Below are 22,517 nucleotides of genomic sequence, written 5' to 3'. Positions count from 1 at the left end.
ACAGATGATCCCAGTGTTGAGCTTTCTTCAAGTATTGCTGTCCAGGAAATTCGAAAACTGGCACCAAGTTCACACTGATTTCCACTAAATTGTTTGTTGTGATTAATAACGTCCTGGCTGGACTACTGCTGGTCCTTTCAATTTTATTAACTCCTTCAAACTCCTGAAACGGGATTTTATCCACCACTCGTTGCATCCAACTAAGCACTTTTGTACACAGAAATAATTTTCGGTGTCGAAGAACTCTTCGAGACCCCAATATTTGTGATGAAGCATGTTTTCGTATTTCATGTCTTTTATTGGCCTTCTTAACTTTAAGAAAGCATACGACAATGGAGTATCGATCTCGGTTATGTTAACAATGTCAGTTTTGAAGAATGGAAGTCGAAAAACGAAGTTGAAGTCAAATTCCGTAGCTTCGGCAACCCGCAGTCCTTCAAAATAGCTTCCAGTTCCGTCAGTTCTTTTAAAAAGAGCGTTGAACAAGCGATCGCTTTTCGTATGGTCTTCAATGTACTCACGCAAATGAGTAACATTCTTACAATTCGCTTTAGCCTGAATTTTCTCCAGTTTTACCAGGTTAGCTACAATTTCTTTCAAATATTGTTTGCAACTTACTTTTAGAGCTTCGTCCCATAACTTGAATTCGCATTTTTTTCAAGATAACATTTCCATAATCAATAACCGATGAATAAATAAACATTAATTATTGCTACCCATCCGAAAAGCTCACTTTCCTATGGACTACTAGCTTCAGATAAAAATATCTGTTTTTGTATCCAGCGAACCCGAAACTGCAGATAAACAAACTGAAACCTCAAAGTAAACTCTTGGTTTCACTGTCACCGAATCGATAAATACATTTCCTCCTCAATGGACGTTGTTTTTTCTAAACAATCTTCTATGATGGTATTTGAAAATAATTGTTTTTATTCAAATAAATCGGTGAAAAATTATTTTCATTTCAATCTCTGGCGGAATAGGATTATAAAACAATGTTCATTTCATCGTTTGACTCATCCTATTTCACGTGATGACTTTCGGTTTCATGCTCGGCGAGCACTCGTAACATTGCATTGCGAATAAATGACAATGGAATCGGGAGATAACGCATTCGTCTTCTGTGTGCATTTTCGATAAACATTACTGTGATGTTGAAGCAGAAATTTGATTGCAAACGAATTTATATTCAGAATAAATTTACCAATAAAACAAATACGCAAAATAAAGGAAAAGATCCCGTACTTGTATTTGAAAGCAAACAACATATTATTAATACACAAAATAGAAATGCGTTATAATCTATACAAAAAAAATTACCTAATATATAAAAAAAAAAAAAATCCACATAACAACGACAAGAATATAATATAAGACGGATCTGACATGCTAATTTCCGATAACAGATGGCGCCTCTTGCACGTGAGTGAAAGAAAATTTGAGGATTTTTTTTTTTTATTGATTTATTTGTGTTGCAGTTGTATGTATATCACGCATATTATACACTGAACAAACGTACCGTTTTTTTTTTTTTTTCCTATCGTTTTAAGAAAATGTCAATTTTGTCCCGTTTTTAATAAAAACTATAAATAAATATAAATTGGTCGATCGTAAATTATTATTCATAACCTCTAATCATATTAATATCATGGATACCAGTGTCATTTGTATAACCATGGAGTCGCATTATTCGATACTAAATATCGAATCTGCAGTGATTTATTCAGAGAAAATAAAAAATATATATATATATATATATATATGTTGGGAACACTTGCACGTCTCAGACGAGGCCTCTGTTCTACTGTAGCGTTCTGCTGCTGTCCACTGTTTATTAATTGAGATAGAATTTTGCAGTGAAAGTACACAAATACTTCAATATATCCACAATCAGAGTTGAAGAACTGGAAAATTTTGTGACTTTGCAGGAAACAATTAGTTAAATTGTTAGAGCATGGAATTACAAGATTTTTGTCCTTGGGTCCATCAATTGACAGAATTTTAAGCATGTTTGATGAGCTTCATTTTTATTTTCTTTCTCAAGAAAAATGCCCTATTATGTTGCGAAAATTGCTTGAAGATCCCTATTTAAAATTGTGGTCATCTGCAAGAGCCATCAAGTGTCTACATTCCAAATATACAGTACATTAGCTTTATTGAAAAAGATAATATTTCAGCCACAGAAGTATCCATGAATGTTGACATTGAAAATCTTGTAAACAATTTACAGTCCAGAAAAAGTGAACTGTTTATAACTAATGATGTCTGAAAATGTTAGTAGATTCAGGAGAATTAATGAGGCCAAGCTTTTTAAGCTATTTGAGAATTTCTATGAAATCAGCTTAGAGCATGTGAACAAATGGAAGTGCAGTTTAGGAAACACTGAGAAGTTCAAGTCGGTGCTACTAAGGAAGACATCTGAATGGAAAGAAATACAGGACAGCCTGAACGAGGAACTCATCACACGCACAGAAACAGAAAAACATGGTGTTTTCGATCAGTGGACCCTCATAAATCTATAATTGTGAGGCAGTTGGATACATGAAGTAAAGAAAACAATCCTCTATCTGATAGATGAGTAGAGATTTTTTTCTGAATTGAGGGTAAAATGCCTACACTTTCAAGACTTTGGTAATATGTAAGACAAAGTTTTGTGATGGAGTGTGAGTGTGCGTAGGATCACTTCATCGGAGAATATTCATGGTATACGATCGTGGTGAAATACAGTCCCCCCTCTACGTCTACCTAAATTTTTTGTTTGGATTCTCTCACTGAAGAATAATGGTAAGTTCGATATGTTTATGTAATAAAACTTTTTTATCGTGTTTTTCATGAATACAGAATCTTACATAACCCACGTCCCGTTTTTGCCATCTCAATGTCTCCTTTTTGCTTAAGGAATTATGGTCAGCCAAAGCATATATAAAAGAAAATAAAACCAAGTGACTATAATGTAGCCTGTATAAAATTAAATTCATTTGCATTCAACTAAGTGCGCTTGCTTTGTGAATTTACATCTGCACAAATAAACACAATCAATTCATTCACTTGACCGAGTTTTTCCTGCAGTGATTTTTGATGGGTTTCGGTTTCCTAAGCAACAAAAGGGCAATGAGAGCAACACAATCGAGGGAAAACACAGGCGATGAGAGACAAGGAAAAGACAGCCAAATGACAATCACCGAAAAGAGGCAATGAAAATGAAAGAAAAGAAGCAGCTAAGTAATCAATACTAAATACGAGGCTGATCTTCCCGAATGGCAGCCAATATCAAGTAGAGTGATGTCGGTAAATATCAGAATGGGGAAGTGAACGATGAGCCTTATTGGTGCATATGGTCCCAAAGAAGGTTCTACGAAGAAAAAGAAAAAGTTGGTGCTTGTTGGGGATCTAAATAGCACAGTAGGAAATGATTATGAGACATACAAAAATATTTTGGGAAAATTTGGAAAAAAGAAAAAAAAAAGCTTTGGAGAAAAGCAAATAATAATTGCAAATAATACCTGTTGGATTTCTGCTCAGGACATGGACAGGTCATTATAATAATAATAATAATAATTATTATTATTATTATTCCTGACACCTCCGAGGAGTCCGAAGCCTCACCGCCGGAGGACACCTACTATACAACTGTCTCCACCACTCCACCGAACCTCTGCTACCAATCATCTCCATCAACGCCAACTATCGCCCACCACAACTAGTATTATTTTCTGTAAATTGCGTATGTTCTGAAGGCCGATTTTTCTGTATGCGGGATGACAAACCCGAGTTTCCGGTAGTAAAAACCCTGCTTATTACTAACACCATGTTCCAACATAAAAATGTTTGCACAAATTTAAATGGAGAGAAGAGGCAAGGAATAAGAAAAGTCTCATTGACTACGTTATTGTTGATAGTGATGTTTTCTCCCTGGTGCAGGACATCAGAGTGTACAGAGGATTTAAAATTGGAAGTGATCACCATTTAGTCTTAAGCAGGATAAAATTGAATTTAATATTAAAAAGAAGAATAAGTAAGAGAGTTTAAAGCGAATAAAAGTTGAGCTGCTCTCAGATGTGAAGTGTAGACCAAAATACACAAACATTATTAAAGAAAAAATGAAAGAATTTGAGAAGAGGAACTAAACCTTGGATATCCAGTAGCCTTAGAGAAAATATTGATTGATTAAGCCAGAGAAGGCCTGCAGTGAGGTTGTCTGCAAAGATAGAAAAATCAGAACTGGATGGTTGGCCCAGAAAGTTAAAGAGGCAGCGAAGAAAAAGAAGAAAGCATATCAAAATTTGCTGGCAAATAAGTCGGCTTGTGCTTTTACGGAATTCAGAGACAAATGTAAGAAAGCAAAACACTGTGTAAAACTAGCTAAACAAAAGTCATGGGAAGATCATAGAAAATAAATATCAAGAAAGTGGTAAGATATTCTGGAGGTTGTTGAAGAAGCTTAGAAACGGGGGAATGGGTGTTGCAAAAGGAATTAGAGATGATAAAGACGACATGAAAACTGGAGAAAAAGGTATCCTTGAAATATGGAGTAATTACTTTGAAAAATTGCTAAATGAAACAAGCAGTGATGACAGCGCAGTGATAAAAAACATTGACCAGGCATGCAGTCAGGAATACACATCCATAATTGAAGTAGAAAAAGCCATCAAAAGCCTGAAATGTGGAAAGGCAGCTCGAGTAGTTGATATTGGATCAGAAATGCTCAAATATGGAGGTTAAAGTCTTGTATTGGTTGCACTGTATAGTTCAGAAGGCCTGGACAGAGGAATGAATTCCAGATGATTGGAGTAGAGCTCTGATAGTACCCATATATAAAAAGAGAAATAAAACTGAATGTGAGAATTACAGAGGTATTACCCTACTGAGTGTTCCTGGCAAGATCTATGCAAGTATACCTGAGAAACGATTGAGAAGAATTGTGGAAGAAAAGCTAGGTGAAGAACAAGCTGGACTCAGGCCAAATAGAGGCTGTCAGGATGAGATCTTCACTTTACGACAAATAGTCGAGAAGGTATGGGAATATAACAAAGATCTGTATTTAAGTTTTGTCGATCTGGAAAAGGCATATGACAAGGTGCCAAGATTGAAGCTATTCAATACGCTGCAGTTATATGGTGTCAATTGGACATTATATCAAGCAATACTTAGTCTTTATTTGAGTTGTAAGTCAGCAGTTAGAATTGAAGGACGCACAAGAAGATAGATTATTGTAAAATCTGGCGTCAGACATAGATGCACATTATCCCCTCTGTTATTCATTATCTATATGGATCACATTATGAAGGAAAGTGGTATTAAAATTGATATCAAAATTGGAGATGTTAATCTCAACTCATTACTTTATGCTGTTGATGTTATATTTTTAAATATATCCTATACAAGTCTGCAAGATTCCCTGACTAATTTGAATAACTGTTGTAATAGATATAGTATGAATGTCCGCAATAAAAAGACAGAGACAATGATAATGGCAGAAGCATTGAAAATATCAACTGCATTGTGAATGGAGAATCTATAGAACAAGTAAAATATACTAATTTTCACACGTGATCCTACGAAATAAATGTTCCACTATTGACAAAGTAAAGGCGATGAAGTTCCGGCAAGGATGCAAATTGAAATAGAAATGGAAATTTCTATTTCTATTTTTAGATTAAAATTTCTATTTTTATTTAAATATAATTCGATTAAGTTGCAATAATTATGCTGGAAAATAATTACTTAAATTTACGCATCACAAACTACATACTTAAAACAGAAATTAAATATTATACTCCGCTATTGTGGACTGAAGATAAAATCAAATATTCAGTAATTCTCAACTATTGGAATTAAATCATCGATTTTTATTTTGAAATATTCAGATTTACTGCAGCAAATTTCTGCGTGCGTAGGCTACCAAATACCTTATTTCGTTCTTAACCGTTAGTTGTACCGCGTCTGATATACATGAACGGAACTCACCGTTGCCATAGGAACAAGAAATCGCCATTTTATTAATGTTTGTTTGTTTTTAGACGGAAGTGTTTTTATCATACATTGATATTAGAAAATTATCATAAGAATTACGTCATCTAAATAGGCTGACCATAAGTACCGTTTTTCTTTCTTTTTTTTTTCCTTATTTCCTGGCCGTTCTTGTCGTTTTAATAAAAATGTAAATTTTGTCCGATTTTTAATAAATACTATAAATATACATTAATATTGGTCAATGATATATTCGTATTCATAACTTATAATCATATATCGATATCATGGATACCAGTAATTTGTATAACGATGGAATCGCATTATTCGATCTTAAATATCGATATCTGCAGTGATTTATTCAGAGAAATCAAACACTACATGTTGGCAACACTCGCGCGTCTCAGAACCTGTGTCTGTTCTGCTGTAGAGTAAGTTTTTGTTTTCCCTGTATGCTAACTGGTGGCTTTGTTATTCAATGCGGTAGTTTAATTTCATATTTTTTAAAGCTTCAAGTCTATCCTTGCAATGTCAAAGTGGCAAGACTGTAGTTTTAATGACGATCTCCAGGAAAAATGAACAATACAATGCTGACATGGCACTGTTGTTCCATCACTACCCAGCTTGTCCATTTTAATAAATTTGAATTCTTTTTTTTTTTTGCAACAAACAAAAAATACATCAAACTTTATCCAATCGTTGTGTGGCACTTTTTGCCAAATTGCGGCCTTCAAGACAAAATTATAAACGTTGTTTCCTTATGTGTTGAAACATCCGACATACAGTGTGCTGTGTTGAAGGAAGTAAGTGAAAAATTTGCCTTGCAAAACAAAATTGTTGCTTTGCGTGCAGATAACACGAACAGCAATTTTGGTGGTTGCAAAAGATGTGTTTATGCTATAAAACGTTTTCATCGTCTTACGTTTTCATGAATATAGAATATTACTTAACCAACGTCCCGGTTTTCCCATCCCAATGTCCCGTTTTGGTCTCAAGGAAAAATGGTCAGCCTGTATCTAAAAGATACAGGCTGACCAGATGATGATCACAAAACACGTGCTGTTTCCGGTAATTATCGCTTAGTAACCCTTATAAATTATCCCTTATAATGTCCTTTTCGCCATGTACCTACCCTTTTCATCCTCCAATGTATATCCCCATAGATGAAGTCTCCCATGATAGTTGATTGGCCTGCACTCATTGTGCTAACTTGCCGATGCACGCCATGCACATCTTACACTGAACTGCGGGTCCACAGCACCAATTAGCAATATATTTTGTCCCATTTTCTCTTTCTCACACCAGACAGCCTCAATTGAACCATTTCTCTCAGATCTACATTCTTCCTTCATTTCTAGTTTTGTAGGTTGAAGTTATTCAACTATCATCAATAATTCTATCTTCTCTGTAAATACAATATCCATTACATTCTATCCCTGTAACTCTATGATTCTCTGACAACCAGGTCTCACTGATGCCAATTATTTTTGGCCAAGTCGAACTGAATGCTCATACCTACTCTCCTTTATTTCGGATGTTCTGGGGCATTCGTCCTGAATGTCCGAAGTCGTACTTTATAGTACGACTTCGGGTATACTTATTGCATCCTTCAGTCGTATCCAATCCGAGTTTTGGTAATTTTGTCGGCAGTTCTTGCCACAAAATGTTTCTGGTGAGATTTTTACAAAACAGTTCACCATTGCTCCTACCCCCATTTTTAAAGGGTCTGGAACCGGCATATAGCTGACGAATCAGAACTATGGCTGGTAACTAAGTATTCATGGCTGTAAAATATGTAAGTAGTAGGGGTGAAACTAGTAACGTGACGTCACTTCCAGATGTTCCCCAGGGAAATTTCAAACATTCCATACTCATGACGTCACGATTCCTTATAGTGGGGTCGCTATGAACCAAATAGAGGTAGGGTAAATGGTGGGGGATGTGACGGCGGTAACGCGACGTGATTGGTCGGACCTATGAACCAGGTCAAGATCAATATAAGATAAGGATTCGTGCCGTGAATGGTTGGACACTTTAAACCAAATAGGGATAGGGTAAAAGGGGGTAAGTGACGGCAGTGCCATGGTTGTGTGTTGTTATCAGATGTAGGTAAGTGACGTCATTGAGTTGACGTGGAAAGGGAAGTTATTGTAGTGGGGAGGTGTGACTTCCTGTGTGTTGTGGGTGGCAGATTTGTGTGAGAACCTTTGTTTTTGATTGTTTTTAGTGGTGACTTATGGGTAATGGTTTTAGTATGGAATTCTGGGTGATGTTTAGAGCATGGAATGTTTGGAATTTCCGTGGGGAGTATTTGGGATTTCATTGCTAATTTTGACTATGGGAATTTTTAGTTTAGCGTCAAGAGGCACATCAGCATTTAGACATTTTCTAAATAATTATTTATTTGCATGGCATTATGGGCAATGGTCAGACCATGGAATTCTGGGATGTGACGGTTTTGTCAGTGACATGGGATGAGCTTTTTGTTCGCATATGGTATTATGGATAATGATTAGAGATTGGAATTCTGGGAAGATATTTGGTCAAGTGTTGGGGTCATTGGTTCGAGCGTGGAACTATGGGAAAATATTTGTTAATGAATTGCAGTAAACATTTTCTAAAATAATCAACTACTGGGTATCACTGGTATCCCCTCCCCCATCACACACACACACACACACACAATTTTTTTCCTTTCATGTTCACATTTTCTAAAATACTTAATTACTGAAATCTCAGTTTTATTGCTTTTATGCCATGTTTAAATCTTAAAAACTTATATTTTGATATGTCTAAAATTTTAAGATCTTAAAGTTCATTACTTTTCTAATTAAAATTCTAAACAGAATAACTGAGAAAAAAAAAAAGAAATTGTGTGTGAATTCACAGTGACTTCAAACATAGACGTGATTTTCTTAAATATGGAGAACACATCAACGACACCAATTTGTGCATTTAAGTTTACAAAGACACATTTTATTTGACTGAAATATTATTTACAATATTGAATTTTCATCTAACATACGGAAATTAAATAAACTGAAAAATGCACTCTATTCTTGTTCCTTAATCTTCTTATAGGAAAATTCGCACTGTTACTCAAGGGATGTTTTCCCACGGTTGTGGAAGTGACATCACGTGATGTTTTCTACATATTGACATTCATCTGGGAAAGTTTATTCATTGTGCGATCGTGAGAAATTGTTACTGTAGTAAAATTACGGCTTACCTTTTTATTTTTTTTAAACCAATACATAAATTTTTGAACATTGATATAAGCACAAAATATTTGGCTATGTTTCCAGTAACATGTATAAGAATCACCGGTAATTTTTCGAGTTTTGGGAAAAAACCAATATCATTTAAATCAAGTACAGGTCTGCCTATTAATTTGGATAATGTTTCTGATTTTTCTCTACCTTTGGCGAGCAATCTTTGATATTCGCATGTTGATTGTATTTTCCAATCTCTTAGTTTGTCCAGAGAAAGAAAACCAATTTTCCATTGCAGTTAATGATTATATTTAATTAACCAAGAATTCTGTTTTTTAACTCTTTCAGGTAATTCCTCCCACCTAGATGGTGATTTTGTCATGACATGTCTTACAATAATTCCATCAGAAATACAAATTTCTTTAGGCAATAATGTCGCGTCAATATCATAAAGATATTGAACATTAACACTACTGATATCTGAAAGTTCGTATTTTTCCCCCTCTGTAGACGTATCATTTCCCGAAACACACACACACACACACACAAATTTTTTTCTTTCATGTTCATATATCTAAAAAATAATTAAATGTTACCTTTATTACAAGTTCTAAGCAGAATACATATTCTTAAATATGGAGAACACATCAACGATACCTTAATTGTTCATTTAACTTCACAAATACAGATTTTTTTCACTGAACTATTATTTACAAGTATATTCACAATGTTAACTAAAAACGTATACCTAGAAATATATCACAAGATTTGTCTCTCTTGCTATTTTCATGAAGAAAGAAAAATTCCAAAGGGTTTTGAGTTCACTCTTTTTTTTTTTTTTACTCATTTTTTTTTTCACTCATTTTTTTTTTTTTTTTACGGGATACCACAAACCAGTACAGTAAAGCACAACACACACACACACAAAGAAGTTCTGCGGCCTGAAAGAACGAATTGCAGAAACGTACAGTTTATTCTATTTATCCTTTTATTCTAATTATTATTAATAATATTGTTGTAGTGGCAGTCTGAAAGAAGAAAAAAACCACAAACTCATTGAAGAGATTTGGAATAGCGTTTACTGTCGGACTATATACACACAAATATTTATATAAATAAATACATCTTCAGAAGCACATGTGCAGTTATGGAAAACAGTAGGACCAATGCACTGTAAAACTTAAGCTACCACAGTTTATATCTCAGGAGATGGATCTCTTTCACTGCTGAGAAGTTTGTCTCTGGAATGCTGAAGTGGCCTAATGAAATTACAAAGAAAATAAGTCATTTAAAACTTCAAACGAACAAAGACAAGGTATACTCAAGAAACAAGCATTAAAATATACTATTTCTATTTCTTTTATACTTACTTTACTGGTATGAGGGCTCCAATTTCGCATATCACATACAAGTCTTATTGAAATACCGCTTCACTTTTTTTGGCGACGTCTGGATTTGTTCAATTATGTTGTCCAATCGATTATGAACCATCCGAGCTTCATCTTCAGTCATTTTGTACATAATGTTAAAGTCCGGATAGAAGAAGTTGTTCAACCGACGTTCACCTGAACATTCCATAAGTTTCTTCAGCATCAGCAAGAAACAGTCCGCCATATTTTTTTCACTGAAGAACTCGGGATCAGGATGGTCCTTAATAAGCCAAAAAGCGACGGTCTTCACAAAATATGAAGGAATACAAGTCCAATGTTCGTTTTCCTTTAAGAGTTTGACCAATTTAATAACTGGCTTCAATGCCTTCCTTCTTCTGACCAGACATTTTTCTACGAATGGGCAATGGAGTCTCCACAAACGCGGAATGTCTTTGGTAGGAGGACTGTAAACACTCCCTTCGTTTGTAAGTGGTTTCGGCACCAAAACCCAACTCTTTGTGACTTCCTTTCCTAATAGATGATCCCAGTGTTGAACTTTCTTCAAGTATTGCTCTCCAGGAAATTCGAAAACTGGCACCAAGTCCACACTGATTTCTACTAAATTGTTTGTTGTGATTAATAACGTCCTCGCTGGACCACTGCTGGTCCTTTCAATTTTATTAACTCCTTCAAACTCCTCAAACGGGATTTTATCCACCAGTCGTTGCATCCAACTAAGCACTTTTGTACACAGAAAATAATTTTCGGCGTCGAAGAACTCTTCGAGACCCCAATATTTGCGATGAAGCACGTTTTCATATTTCATTTCTTTTATTGATCTTCTTAACTTTAAAAAGGCATACGACATTGGAGTATCGATTTCTCGGTTATATTAGCAATGTCAGTTTTGAAGAATGGAAGTCGAAAAACGAAGTTGAAGTCAAATTCCGTAGCTTCGGCCACCCGCAATCCTTCAAAATAGCTTCCAGTTCCGTCAGTTCTTTTAAAAAGAGCGTTGAACAAGCGATCGCTTTTCATATGGTCTTCAATGTACTCACGCAAATGAGTCACGATCGTACAATTCGCTTTAGCCTCATTTTTCTCCAATTTTACCTGGTCAGCTAAAATCTCCTTCAAGTAATGCTGCAATTGGCTTGTAGAGTGTCGTCCGATGGTTTTACACGGCATTTTTCTGAAGAAAAAATTTCTGCACTCAATAAGCGATAAATATATAATCACATTAATAACTAACTGTCCAAAGTGGCACTTTCCGATGAGCTTACTAAGTGAAACGTGCGCCTGCTCCCTTTTAAAAAGGTCGAAATTTAAGATAAAAAATAAAACCCAAACTAAAAGTCCAACCATTGTATCAATATGACTCATTCGGTAATTTCCCTTTTCTGTCTTCCTGCAGTCTTATATGAAACTGGTCAGATATTATACAGTAGTTTTTATCCTAACATATTCTAAAAAAATATTTTAATTTCAGTCTTGGGAATGTGTATAATGAATTTTAAACAAAGTTTATTTCATCGTCTTACTCATCGAAGTTAGCGTGCTTTCGCTTTCATGTTCGGCGAGCTGTCCAATGTCACATTACGGTACATGACAGCCGAATGACGTACATCCGGAATAAATATATCCACCTTTCATATGATGTGGTTTTTTGATGAAAATCACTTCAAATGACAATAATCATTTCGAGCGATTGTATATTCACTATGAATTTACAAATATTCAATTTCAATATGATGGTATTAAGTACATGAAATAAAGGAAGAGGTCACTATTTTTTATTTCGGAAGGACACACGCAATTTACCGATAAATTATACCGTTGTTGGTGGTGGACGGTAGATGGCGATGCTATTGGTATCGTTGTTTTGTTTTGGAGAATTAAGTATTAACGGAGACGGCAAGTGCATGTAGCGTGAAATGCAATTTATTTTTATCTTACGAAGAGCGCTCAGTTTGTGAATTTTGAGATGGAAAATTTAATTATTTGGAGTGAATGTATATTCATAATAAATTTGGAATATTCAATTTCAATGAGTTAGTAATTACTACATGAAATAAAGGAAGAGAAAGTTAGATAGGGCTAAATAGCCTCGCCTACTCCCGTATACGGGAATAAAAAGGCGTTAGCTGATTTTTTTTTTATCACTATATTTTACTTCGGAATGACACATGCAAGTTACTGACAAAATATAGCGTTTTTTGTGGTGGACAGTAGAGGCGCTGATGGTAGTATCGGATTGATTTGGAGAATTAAGTATTAGTGGGGAGACGGCAAGTGCATTTTCATCTTACAAAGAGCGCTTAGGTTGTGAATTTTGAGATGGAAAATTTAAATGAAATCGATTTCTTTTTTTGATTGACTTTCCGCTGCGACATTGCCAAAGAAACATTTGTAAATTTTCCGAGATAATTCTAAACCGTATGGAAAAATAAGATATATTTTAAAATCATATTAATGAAAGAAATATTTTAGATATTTCTTATTTTACCAATAATTCACAATATATATCATTTATTTATTGTGACGCTGTCTGACAGCCCTGATCTCAGCTTCAGTAAACGTAAAAATCAGAGCTTATAATTTTTTTTTTTTAATGTGCCTCCCATCCACGAAATATTTTTGTAATTCTATACTACATTCATTCATTCCTTCTATAGGTGGGATAAGGTTCTTTTTTTGTTTTTTCAAAATTAATTTTATGTTTTATTTATTTTTTTCATAGTCCGAAAATCCTGCTCTCTAGAGGCTAAACGCAGGGAAGTTTGTAAAATATTTTCGGCCGTCAGGAAGCAATACGGCATCTTCCCACTAACTTCTAAACATTAAAAATAATAATAATAAAATTATATTTAAAAAAATACGACTTGAACATGCCTCTGGTACCTGACGAATTGTAGATTTGCTGCCTGTCGTGAGTGGGACTCGAATGTATTAACTTGAACTGATTGTAAACTGTCCACTGGTTTTAAATTAGGAAGAGGAGAGCAAATGATATCAGTAGGGCTGTACTTACACTTTTCGGAGCCTGAGGGCGCTAGAGTCTAGCTTCTCGGAGCAAAAGTTTAAATAGATTTACAGTACATAAAGGTAATATAAATTCTAAAAATTATATATAACATCAATTAAAACCAAAAACAAAGCAGTATCGTAATCCCTTAAAGATTTGAAGAAATATATAATTTCAAACGATCTAGATTTACTAATTAAATACATAAATGAAACATCAAATTAAAGTAAGCTGAAAATAAATGAATAGATTCGCGTCTTGAGACAGTATCTTTATTGATAAATAGATACCGTATATGTCGGCGTGTAGCAATTTTTAGGTTTTTAGCTTATGTCGGCTGTATAAGATGACTCGCCCAATTTCTTCTTTCTTTATTAATGCGACGTTAGGTATTTTTGTTATATCCGTTATTTTATTTTTTTTTTCAAAGCATAGATTTAGTATTTACGCGAATTACTCTAATTAAAAGACCGCAAACAGTCTCAATTTTAATTAATTATTAATTTTGCATTTTTTTTTAATTTTAGGATTATTAAAATTGTTATAATTTAAAATCATGAAACCAGCAACAAAACGAAGAAAGTATGAAGCTCGATTTAAAATGAGGGTAATTGAAATGGCAAAGCAAACTAACAATTTTTTATGTCAAATGTTCTTGCTGCTGCAAGAACATTTGACATAAAAAAGAAGATGGTAAGAGAATGGAGGAAGAAAGAAGATATTTTAAAAAAATTGCCAAAGAAAAAATGTGCGATGAGAACGGGGATCACACGATGGCTGCAACTGGCAAATCACTTTGCAGAATGGTTATGGAAGTATAGAATTTCAAGCTACTTCAAGAGGGTGTAATCGTTCTATGAACAGACAAAATCTGGTCATACGACAAAAAGCGAAAGTTGCTCAAAAACTACCAGCAGATCTTGACTACAAACTTACCACTTTCCATGAATTTATTATTCAGTTGAGAAAAAAACATAAATTCTTTTGTCAAAACAGTGCAGTCTAAAGGTAGTAAGAGTGTGCTAGTTCCAACTATAGGTCATGAAAAAACAAGGTTTACAGTTGTAAAATTATTTAAAATAAAAAATAAATAAAAATAAAATCATTTAAAAAATGTGGTGTGTCTAATATCATGGATGGTATGGAAGATGATCTGTTGTGGTACACTGATGACGATGAAAACGAAATCAATTCACCGGATTCGAAATGGGAACCACATGACGATCATTTAAGCAATGAATCTGAAGAACTATTTTAAACAGATGATGAAGAAAATTAACATGAAAATTGAGGTTAATAATTATTATTTGTTTTTTAAGACGTAACATCTATTGTAATATTTTAAATAAATGTATGTTACAAAAACTTAATCTGATTTGTTTATAAACACTGCCTATTTTCTTATATAACGATGTATCGTAACTACCTAAATGTTCATCCAGCTTCACTTTTTATATTTGCCGTATAAGATGACCCATGATTTCGAGGGGTTTTATGTGGTATTCGAGAGTGTAGTCGTATACCCCGACGTATACGGTAAGTGAAAATAGGGTTTCAAGACTAGTGACCGCAAAGTGGTCATCGACACAAAAAATATATGAAAATAAATAGTATTTGCATTCCTCTCTTCTTTTTAAATATATATATATAATCTATTTAGGTATTGACTTGAAGCAACGACACCCTTTATATATATATATAAAGGGTGTCGTTGACACCCTTTATATATTATAAATTAACTGACTTAAAACCCGAGAATTATAACACAATGACATTTATTTGAAAAAACGCAACATGTTTCGTCAAGAATGACTTCATCAGGCGATAAGAACATAGAAAGATATTAAAAGACACTGAAATTAACATTGACACACTCTAAAGTTATACAATTATAAAGCCATAATATTCGACTGTAAATTACAGTTATGAGCTTGAACTACAGTCAGTTAAAGTTCTATTGTTGTACACCTGTGCGTGTGTGGAATCACGCGATCTCCAGTATCTGATAGTAGAGTTGAAAGAGTCAGGCAAATTATAGCTGAGATTATTGTTCATATGAAAAGGGTCCAAGGTAATTTCTTTTGACTCGACAATGCGGCGCTCTACCTCATCTGAAATTTAGGATACTTGATTTTCATTTTTGGTTTACAATAATATAGTCTATCATATTCTTGGTTTGTCTGTCTGGTGATATCTATGTCCATTTTCTTTGGGGGTTTTGGATGTTTAAACAGAGTGTTGGTTATTGTTAGTCTATTATTTGAGCAGAAGTTTAGAAGACTTTCGTTACGTTCATTGCTTTCTCCATACCCGATTTTTCCGATTACTCTTGGTCAGGTATCCCACTTTGCGTACTTTTGCGTTTATGTTCCCCATTACAATTAGGAGATCTTCACTTGAGTTCTGCTGTACTGCTTTTTGCAAATCTATATAGAACTCCACAATGTCTTCTTCTGATGATGTCGAAGTGGGTGAGTATACTTGACTAATTGTTAGTGACCCGATTGATGTTTTAAATCTTGCTTTAATTGTACTAGGTGAGATAGGATTGTAGGACAATAGAGAGTTTTGAGCCTTTGGTTTTAAAATAAGTGCTCCTCCTTCTTGGTGTGTGTGTTGTCCTTCCTGCCTGAAGTTAAGATTTTGTACAGTCCATGGTGGAATTCTCCTTTTCCAGTCCATCTGGTTTCGCAGAGTCCAATCACTTCCCATCGGTAGTTGTCTAATTCATGCAGTAGTATTTCCAATGCTTCTTCTTGGTGAAGAGTTCTTACATTCAATGTTCCTATGCTTGTTATGTTTTTCCTGTCTACTAGGTGATGTTTTGTTCCAATAGCACATATTTCGCCTTCACTATCTTGGATTCCCTAATAGTGGGCGCGACCGTTGTTTGTCCGGCGACTGTTGAGCCAACGTGTATCTTTAGGTTGGTTAGAGTTCATTCGGTTTCAAAGGTTAAGTTTTCGTCAAGTGTCAACCGCCACTCCTTGACCTGAATTCAGTCGCTTTTTTTTTTTTAGCAGATAGTGGAAACTACAGTTTTAGAGGAAAGAGTCACCCCCTCGCTCTCGAATTGCTCTAATAGCACCGGAGGCGGGGAGGAGTAAGAAGTAAGAGAGAGTAGAGGGAAAGAAGAGTAGAAAACCAGTCTCCAGATATGATATACCAAGTGTATATTGTATGAAGTAAGATCAGGTCTAGCTTGGGTATCTCGGGTTTGTCAAGCCCGTACTCAGCAATGAGCCCCTGATAGCGATACACTGGAGGTATATCTAGAGGTATATAATGGAGCGATATAGTGCATATATAGGAGGATATATTGTTGGCTTGGATAAGGGGTTGAGACGGAGAATCAAAAAGTGTTGTATGCGGGGTGGGGGGGCAAACAAAATGACAAACAAAATCGGGTACGCTAATAAATTTCACGTCGTTTACCATAATTTATCACATTGACCGGTCAATATGAATACTGCTGTCATCTGGTTCGGCAAAGTGATAATATAGGAAGCGGTAGGGATTGGGGAGAAAGATATTCTTCGGATTTCGTTTGGCCGGGAGGTCACTCAATTTTTACAAAATCAGCGTATTTGACAACGATAGAAAAAGAGAGAGTCAAAAACCAAAGTCATTTGGCCCATAAGATATAAGCATCACATACGGGTCTTTTAATATGCATATGGCAATTTGATTAAAAATTGCATTCACACGGAAGTGTGATACTTAAGATATTCCATGATGCCCATATCGCTACTGCCATGGCGACAGAAACCACATGGAAAAATAATTAAGTTCGAAATAGAAAAACATTACACAGGAGATGATCGTAATTTAGGTCAGGAGTTTTTTTGAAAATCAAATTGCCCAAAGGGAATGCAGTTTAATTCATGATGCCTAGTCATTTTAAAAATTAATCAATATTTATTAGGCTGCACGGCTATTTCCAATAATGCTGGATCATTATTTATAATGGTCAGGCATTATGAATAATGACCTATTATTCACTCGATAAGTCGAGAAGTTATTGGGAAGAGACTGATAGCAGATCTTCAGTAATTTACTGATGCAGTCAAGATAGACAGTTGACATGTTTCAGACTGGCTACTCCATTTACATGGTAACTTCAATAGGACTGAAGCGGGCAAACGATAATGGCTGTCAATTCAATGTTAATAAGTGTGATGTTAAGCACTTTGGTGTGATGAGACATCCAACGACATAAGATATTGGTGGGATTATGCTTGATGCAGCGGACGAGGCTAGAGATCGTGGATTTATGGTAAAGAGGAAGTTGAGGTTTAAGGATTACACAGCAAAAATTGCAAATACCACTCGTAAGGTAACTGCGATATGGAAACAAATATTGACTTGTAAATATATCGAAGTGATTTTAAATCGTTAAAGAAACTTTGATACGACCGCACTGGGACCACAATGTCCTGATTTGTTCTCCTAGGTTTCAAGAGAACAAATAAACTATGAAAAAGCTGCCTGCAAAAATGATACTTGGATTAGGGAGTGAAGATTACGTGGATAGATCGAAAGTGTGTGGACTGCATACACTGGTGGACAAGAGAAAGAGGAAGACGACATGAGGGAAATCCATAAACCTCTCACAGGACGTTACAGGATATCGGTTGATTAATTTTTCATTACATGGAAGGTGGAAAGAGAGAGAGAGAGAGAGAGAGAGAGAGACACCCGTTAGAGATAAGTTTGTTAGCGGTTAAGAAAGAAATTATCTCATAGAACCTTCAGTGGATGAGTGGAACAGTTTGCATGTGAGTCCTTGACTCCATGGAGATCTAATCCATCCATGTTTCCATGGATGGATTCCATGGATGGATATAATAATAATAATAATAATAATAATAATAATAATAATAATAATAATAATAACTTTGCGTATTATTTATATATTTTAATAATAAGTACAAATAATCAATAATTGCCTATAAAAGTCTAACGTTTTATAGGCAAAATTTATTAAATTCCAAATAAAATTACACGGGATAAAATTGCGCTGCAAAAATTACACGAGAACGAAATTACATTTAAAAAATTACACAAACAAAAAATTACACATGGATAAAAATACACTAAGAAAAAAATTAAAAAGAAAAATAGGAAAATATTTACAGAAGTAATTTCGAAATTACAAAATTAAGAAATTACACAGGGTAGAAAAAACAAAGAAAAAATTACACAAACAAAACATGACACATATATAAAAATATACTAAGAAAAAAATTAAACGGAAAAAATACATACACAAGTAAGAAATTACAAACAAAATAAAATTTACCGAAAATTGTACCAAATTTATAACAGGCAAGCGGTAAATAACTAGTTTAGATTTGGGCAAGGGGATTAGGGAGGTGGTTGAGCTGGAAACTCAAAATGATCTAGTGATTAGCTACTCTAATTAGTACTTACCTCAAGGAATAATTTTCTAAGGTGAAAACCAATCGACAAATTGTTAATCACCATGAACTGCTGAAGAATTTCTAAGAATTGTTTGGGTGAAGGTATATAAGTAAATATTTGTCTTACATTCTTCAGTGCTAGTTTAGTGACTCGTAATACAACTAGTGTATAACGTACGATAATAAATTTCTTGATTAATTTTTTAAAATTAATTTTTAATTTATTTATGGCTGATTTTGAGTACGGCATAAGCAATAATGGTGGTCAAATTATTATTTACAAACGATGTGAGTTTGTTCGTCACCGTGAAACTGCTATCGGAACTATTCATTGGTGTTGTGCAAAGTTTAGAACTTTACATTGTCGATGCTCTCTGCTCCATACCAGAGACAACAAGATTATCCGTGAGTCTTCAGAACACTGTCATGTTAGCAGCACTTTTGAATCTGAAGCTCATCAACTTGCCAATCAAATGAAAAAAAAATGTCGAATCCAGACACAACGGCTCGTGCAATTATAGCTAACAGTTTAGTGACTGTATCAGACGGATTAAAAACGTGCCAACCGAAGAAGAGCTCCATGACGAGGCAATTAAATAGATCCAAAGCTAAAACAATCGAAAATGTTCCGTCAAATCTAGATAACAAAACTTTTGAAATACCAGAGAAGTACTCTAAATGGATTATTCATGATTCCGGGGCAGAAGATCCAGAACGTATAATACTAATTGGTCACAAGATTCTTCTAGATCAACTTGTAGTTAGCGATTTTTGGCTAGCAGATGATACATTTTTAAGTGGTTCCAGAAATATATTATCTTTTATACAGTATCCATGTCCAATATGATCCAGGCGTCGCTTTTCCTTATCTACCAGGGAAAAAGGAAGAAATATACGTGAAGATGCTGAACATGTTACTGGAGAAAATTTCTCAAACTTGACCACAAAAAATTTGACCAATTTTGAAACAGCAGCAATGATTGATTTCCGTACCGTGTTTGAAAACATCGAAATTGGTGGCAGCTTTTTCCACTTATCACAATCTTTTTTACGCAAAGTAAATGAATGTAGACTAAAATCTGTATGAATCTAATCAGTCATTTGCAGTACACATTAAAATGTTACAATCACTTGCACTTTTACCAGCAGAAGTGTTAGAAACATTTTTAGAAGTTGCTGATCTGTTTTCTAATTTAGACGAATATAATGAACAAATCGAGCAAGTTCTCCTTTACTCCGAATACATTCGTGGTCGACAACTCAGGGACGACACTTATAGCTCTATTCAATATTTCTACCTGGAACCATAGACACTCTGCAGCCAACCGTATAGCTAGAAGTACAAATTGTATATTCATAGCCCAACATAACCGAAACATCTATTAAAGCTAGCAGGATTAAAAAACCAACACTCAAGGGTCTAAATGGAGCCAAAGACAATACACCAAATACTTGTCAGAATACCTAACGCTATATTAACAGAAATCATTCTACCAGACAACAAAAGTAAAAAACAGAAAAACAAATACCAGTTTATATGGATAAGAGACAGCAAAATATCAACATCAGGAGCATTCAAAGATATTGGCTGACCCTGCAAGCTTATCTGAATGAAGATATAGACGAAATAGACATTTTAATACTGACTGAAGTATGTACACGAAACGAAGACGCAACCGTCTACCAAATACAAAACTTCCAACAACACAAACACCGGAGACAAACTAAGCGAAGCAGCGGTATAATAATATTTACCAAACCGAAACTAGACGTAACAGAAATACACTATAACTTAGAATTTGCAGAAAACATATGCATTGAAATTAAAAACATGAAAAAAGAAAACTTTTTGAGAATAAACGCAATATACATACCACCTAAGTTAAGGACTACAAAATTTCTAGATGAATTAAACAGATTGCTTTCAGCCATGAAAGAAGGCACCTCAGAATATCTGATATTAATAGGTGACACGAACATAAACATTAGGAACATAAATAACAACACAGAACAATGCCTAGACCTCTTATCAAGAAATAACATAACCCCATCCATAGTCGGAAATACAACCACCTCATCTTTTATTGACCACATAAATATACGAACCCCTCCAAACAGCTACACAGCAACCATCATAACGTGCAAACTGGCAGACCCTTATTTCATAGTTACAGTTACACACTGAACCAGAACTCATAAAGCTCTCTGAGAATACAAAACAGTATTCTCAGTCTAAACGAAACAATAGTAAACGACGAAATCGGAAAAACAGACTGGATGCAGATAGCATCTTTAGAATAATAATCTTAAACTTGCATTCAATAAAATATATAACAAAGCGTTAACAAAAATAAAAATACGCTCCCAAACGAAACAGAATTCTTGGATAACAGACAACATATTAACAGACATGCAAAGGAAAGATGCCCTATGGAAACAACTTAAGATGTCGTCTAACAATACCGTTTTACAAGATGAATAAAAAAAGAAAACGGAATCTATTAACAACACTGATTAGAACGGCAAAAAGAAACTTTTACAGAAACAAACTAACAACAGCTCACAACGATATAAAGGAAACCTGGCACATGATTAATGAAATGCGGGACAATACAAACAGAACCACTGCCGCAGAAACAATAAAACGCAGATTTGCTTGTGACCCCAAACCCATCAAACAGTTGGCAAACAAATTTATTCATTACTTCGTGAACTCTGTCCAAAAACTACAAAAAAACAATCTCTCTTCACACAAAGAAACATTTTCCACTAGGTCAACGAGCAACCCACTCGATGTGGCTCCCTACAGTAACAAAAGAAAAATTATCACTTGCCATTTAACAAATTAACCCTACAAAGGACTAGGGATAGACGAATCTGACCGAAGGACATCAAGAAACTCAACCAACATATGTCCAGTTATACTAAAACTGCTAAATAATATCTTCGAAACGGGGCACATTCCTGAAACATTAAGACGTCATTAATCACACCCATACATGAACATGGAAAAATAAACATTATAAGTAATTACAGACCCATGGCCACACAACGCCATACACAAAACGTTGTCTGTAATCAACCAAATCTTGGAGCGCATCGTGCATTGCAAACTCTCCAAATATGTTGAAAAATTCCATATGATCCTCAAAACACAATATGGCTTTCAAAAAAAGTTCAGGAACAGCAACGCTCTGGGAAGACTTCACTGTGCTAAAAAACGTTGCATTGGATAAAAACAGAATAGTATTAGTCGTTTTCTTTGACCTAACAAAAGCATTTGACACACTAATACAGAAAACCTTGTTAATGAAACTAACACATATCGGAATCGAAGGTCGTCTACTCCAGTGGTTTAAAGCATACATGAAAAACAGGAAGCCCATCATACGTATAGGATCAGCATACAGCAAAGAAGTACCGGTAACATGTGGAGTACTACAAGAGGCTGGTCTATCTCTCATTCTATTTAACATATACACGCACGACATAAGCCATCTTCCCTTAAAAAGAAAAA

General features: G+C 34.7%; 1 protein-coding gene across 1 annotated transcript; it reads right to left on the bottom strand.

Annotated features, from left to right (window-relative positions):
- Positions 1 to 10,583: 10,583 nt before the first annotated feature.
- On the bottom strand, positions 10,584 to 11,740 carry LOC150098515 (cyclic GMP-AMP synthase-like receptor). The gene is made up of 2 exons (XM_090405256.1): positions 11,416 to 11,740; positions 10,584 to 11,332 (listed from the first exon to the last, which is right to left on the bottom strand). Exons 1-2 carry the CDS (start codon positions 11,738 to 11,740, stop codon positions 10,584 to 10,586), a joined length of 1,074 nt encoding a protein of 357 aa, XP_090261382.1.
- Positions 11,741 to 22,517: the final 10,777 nt, after the last annotated feature.

This window comes from Typopeltis vanoorti, chromosome 15, assembly GCF_054136105.1.
Source record: "Typopeltis vanoorti isolate ZY-2024b chromosome 15, IOZ_Tvanoo_1.0, whole genome shotgun sequence".
Lineage (NCBI taxonomy): Eukaryota > Metazoa > Arthropoda > Arachnida > Uropygi > Thelyphonidae > Typopeltis > Typopeltis vanoorti.
This window is presented reverse-complemented; position numbering and strand designations above follow the sequence as displayed.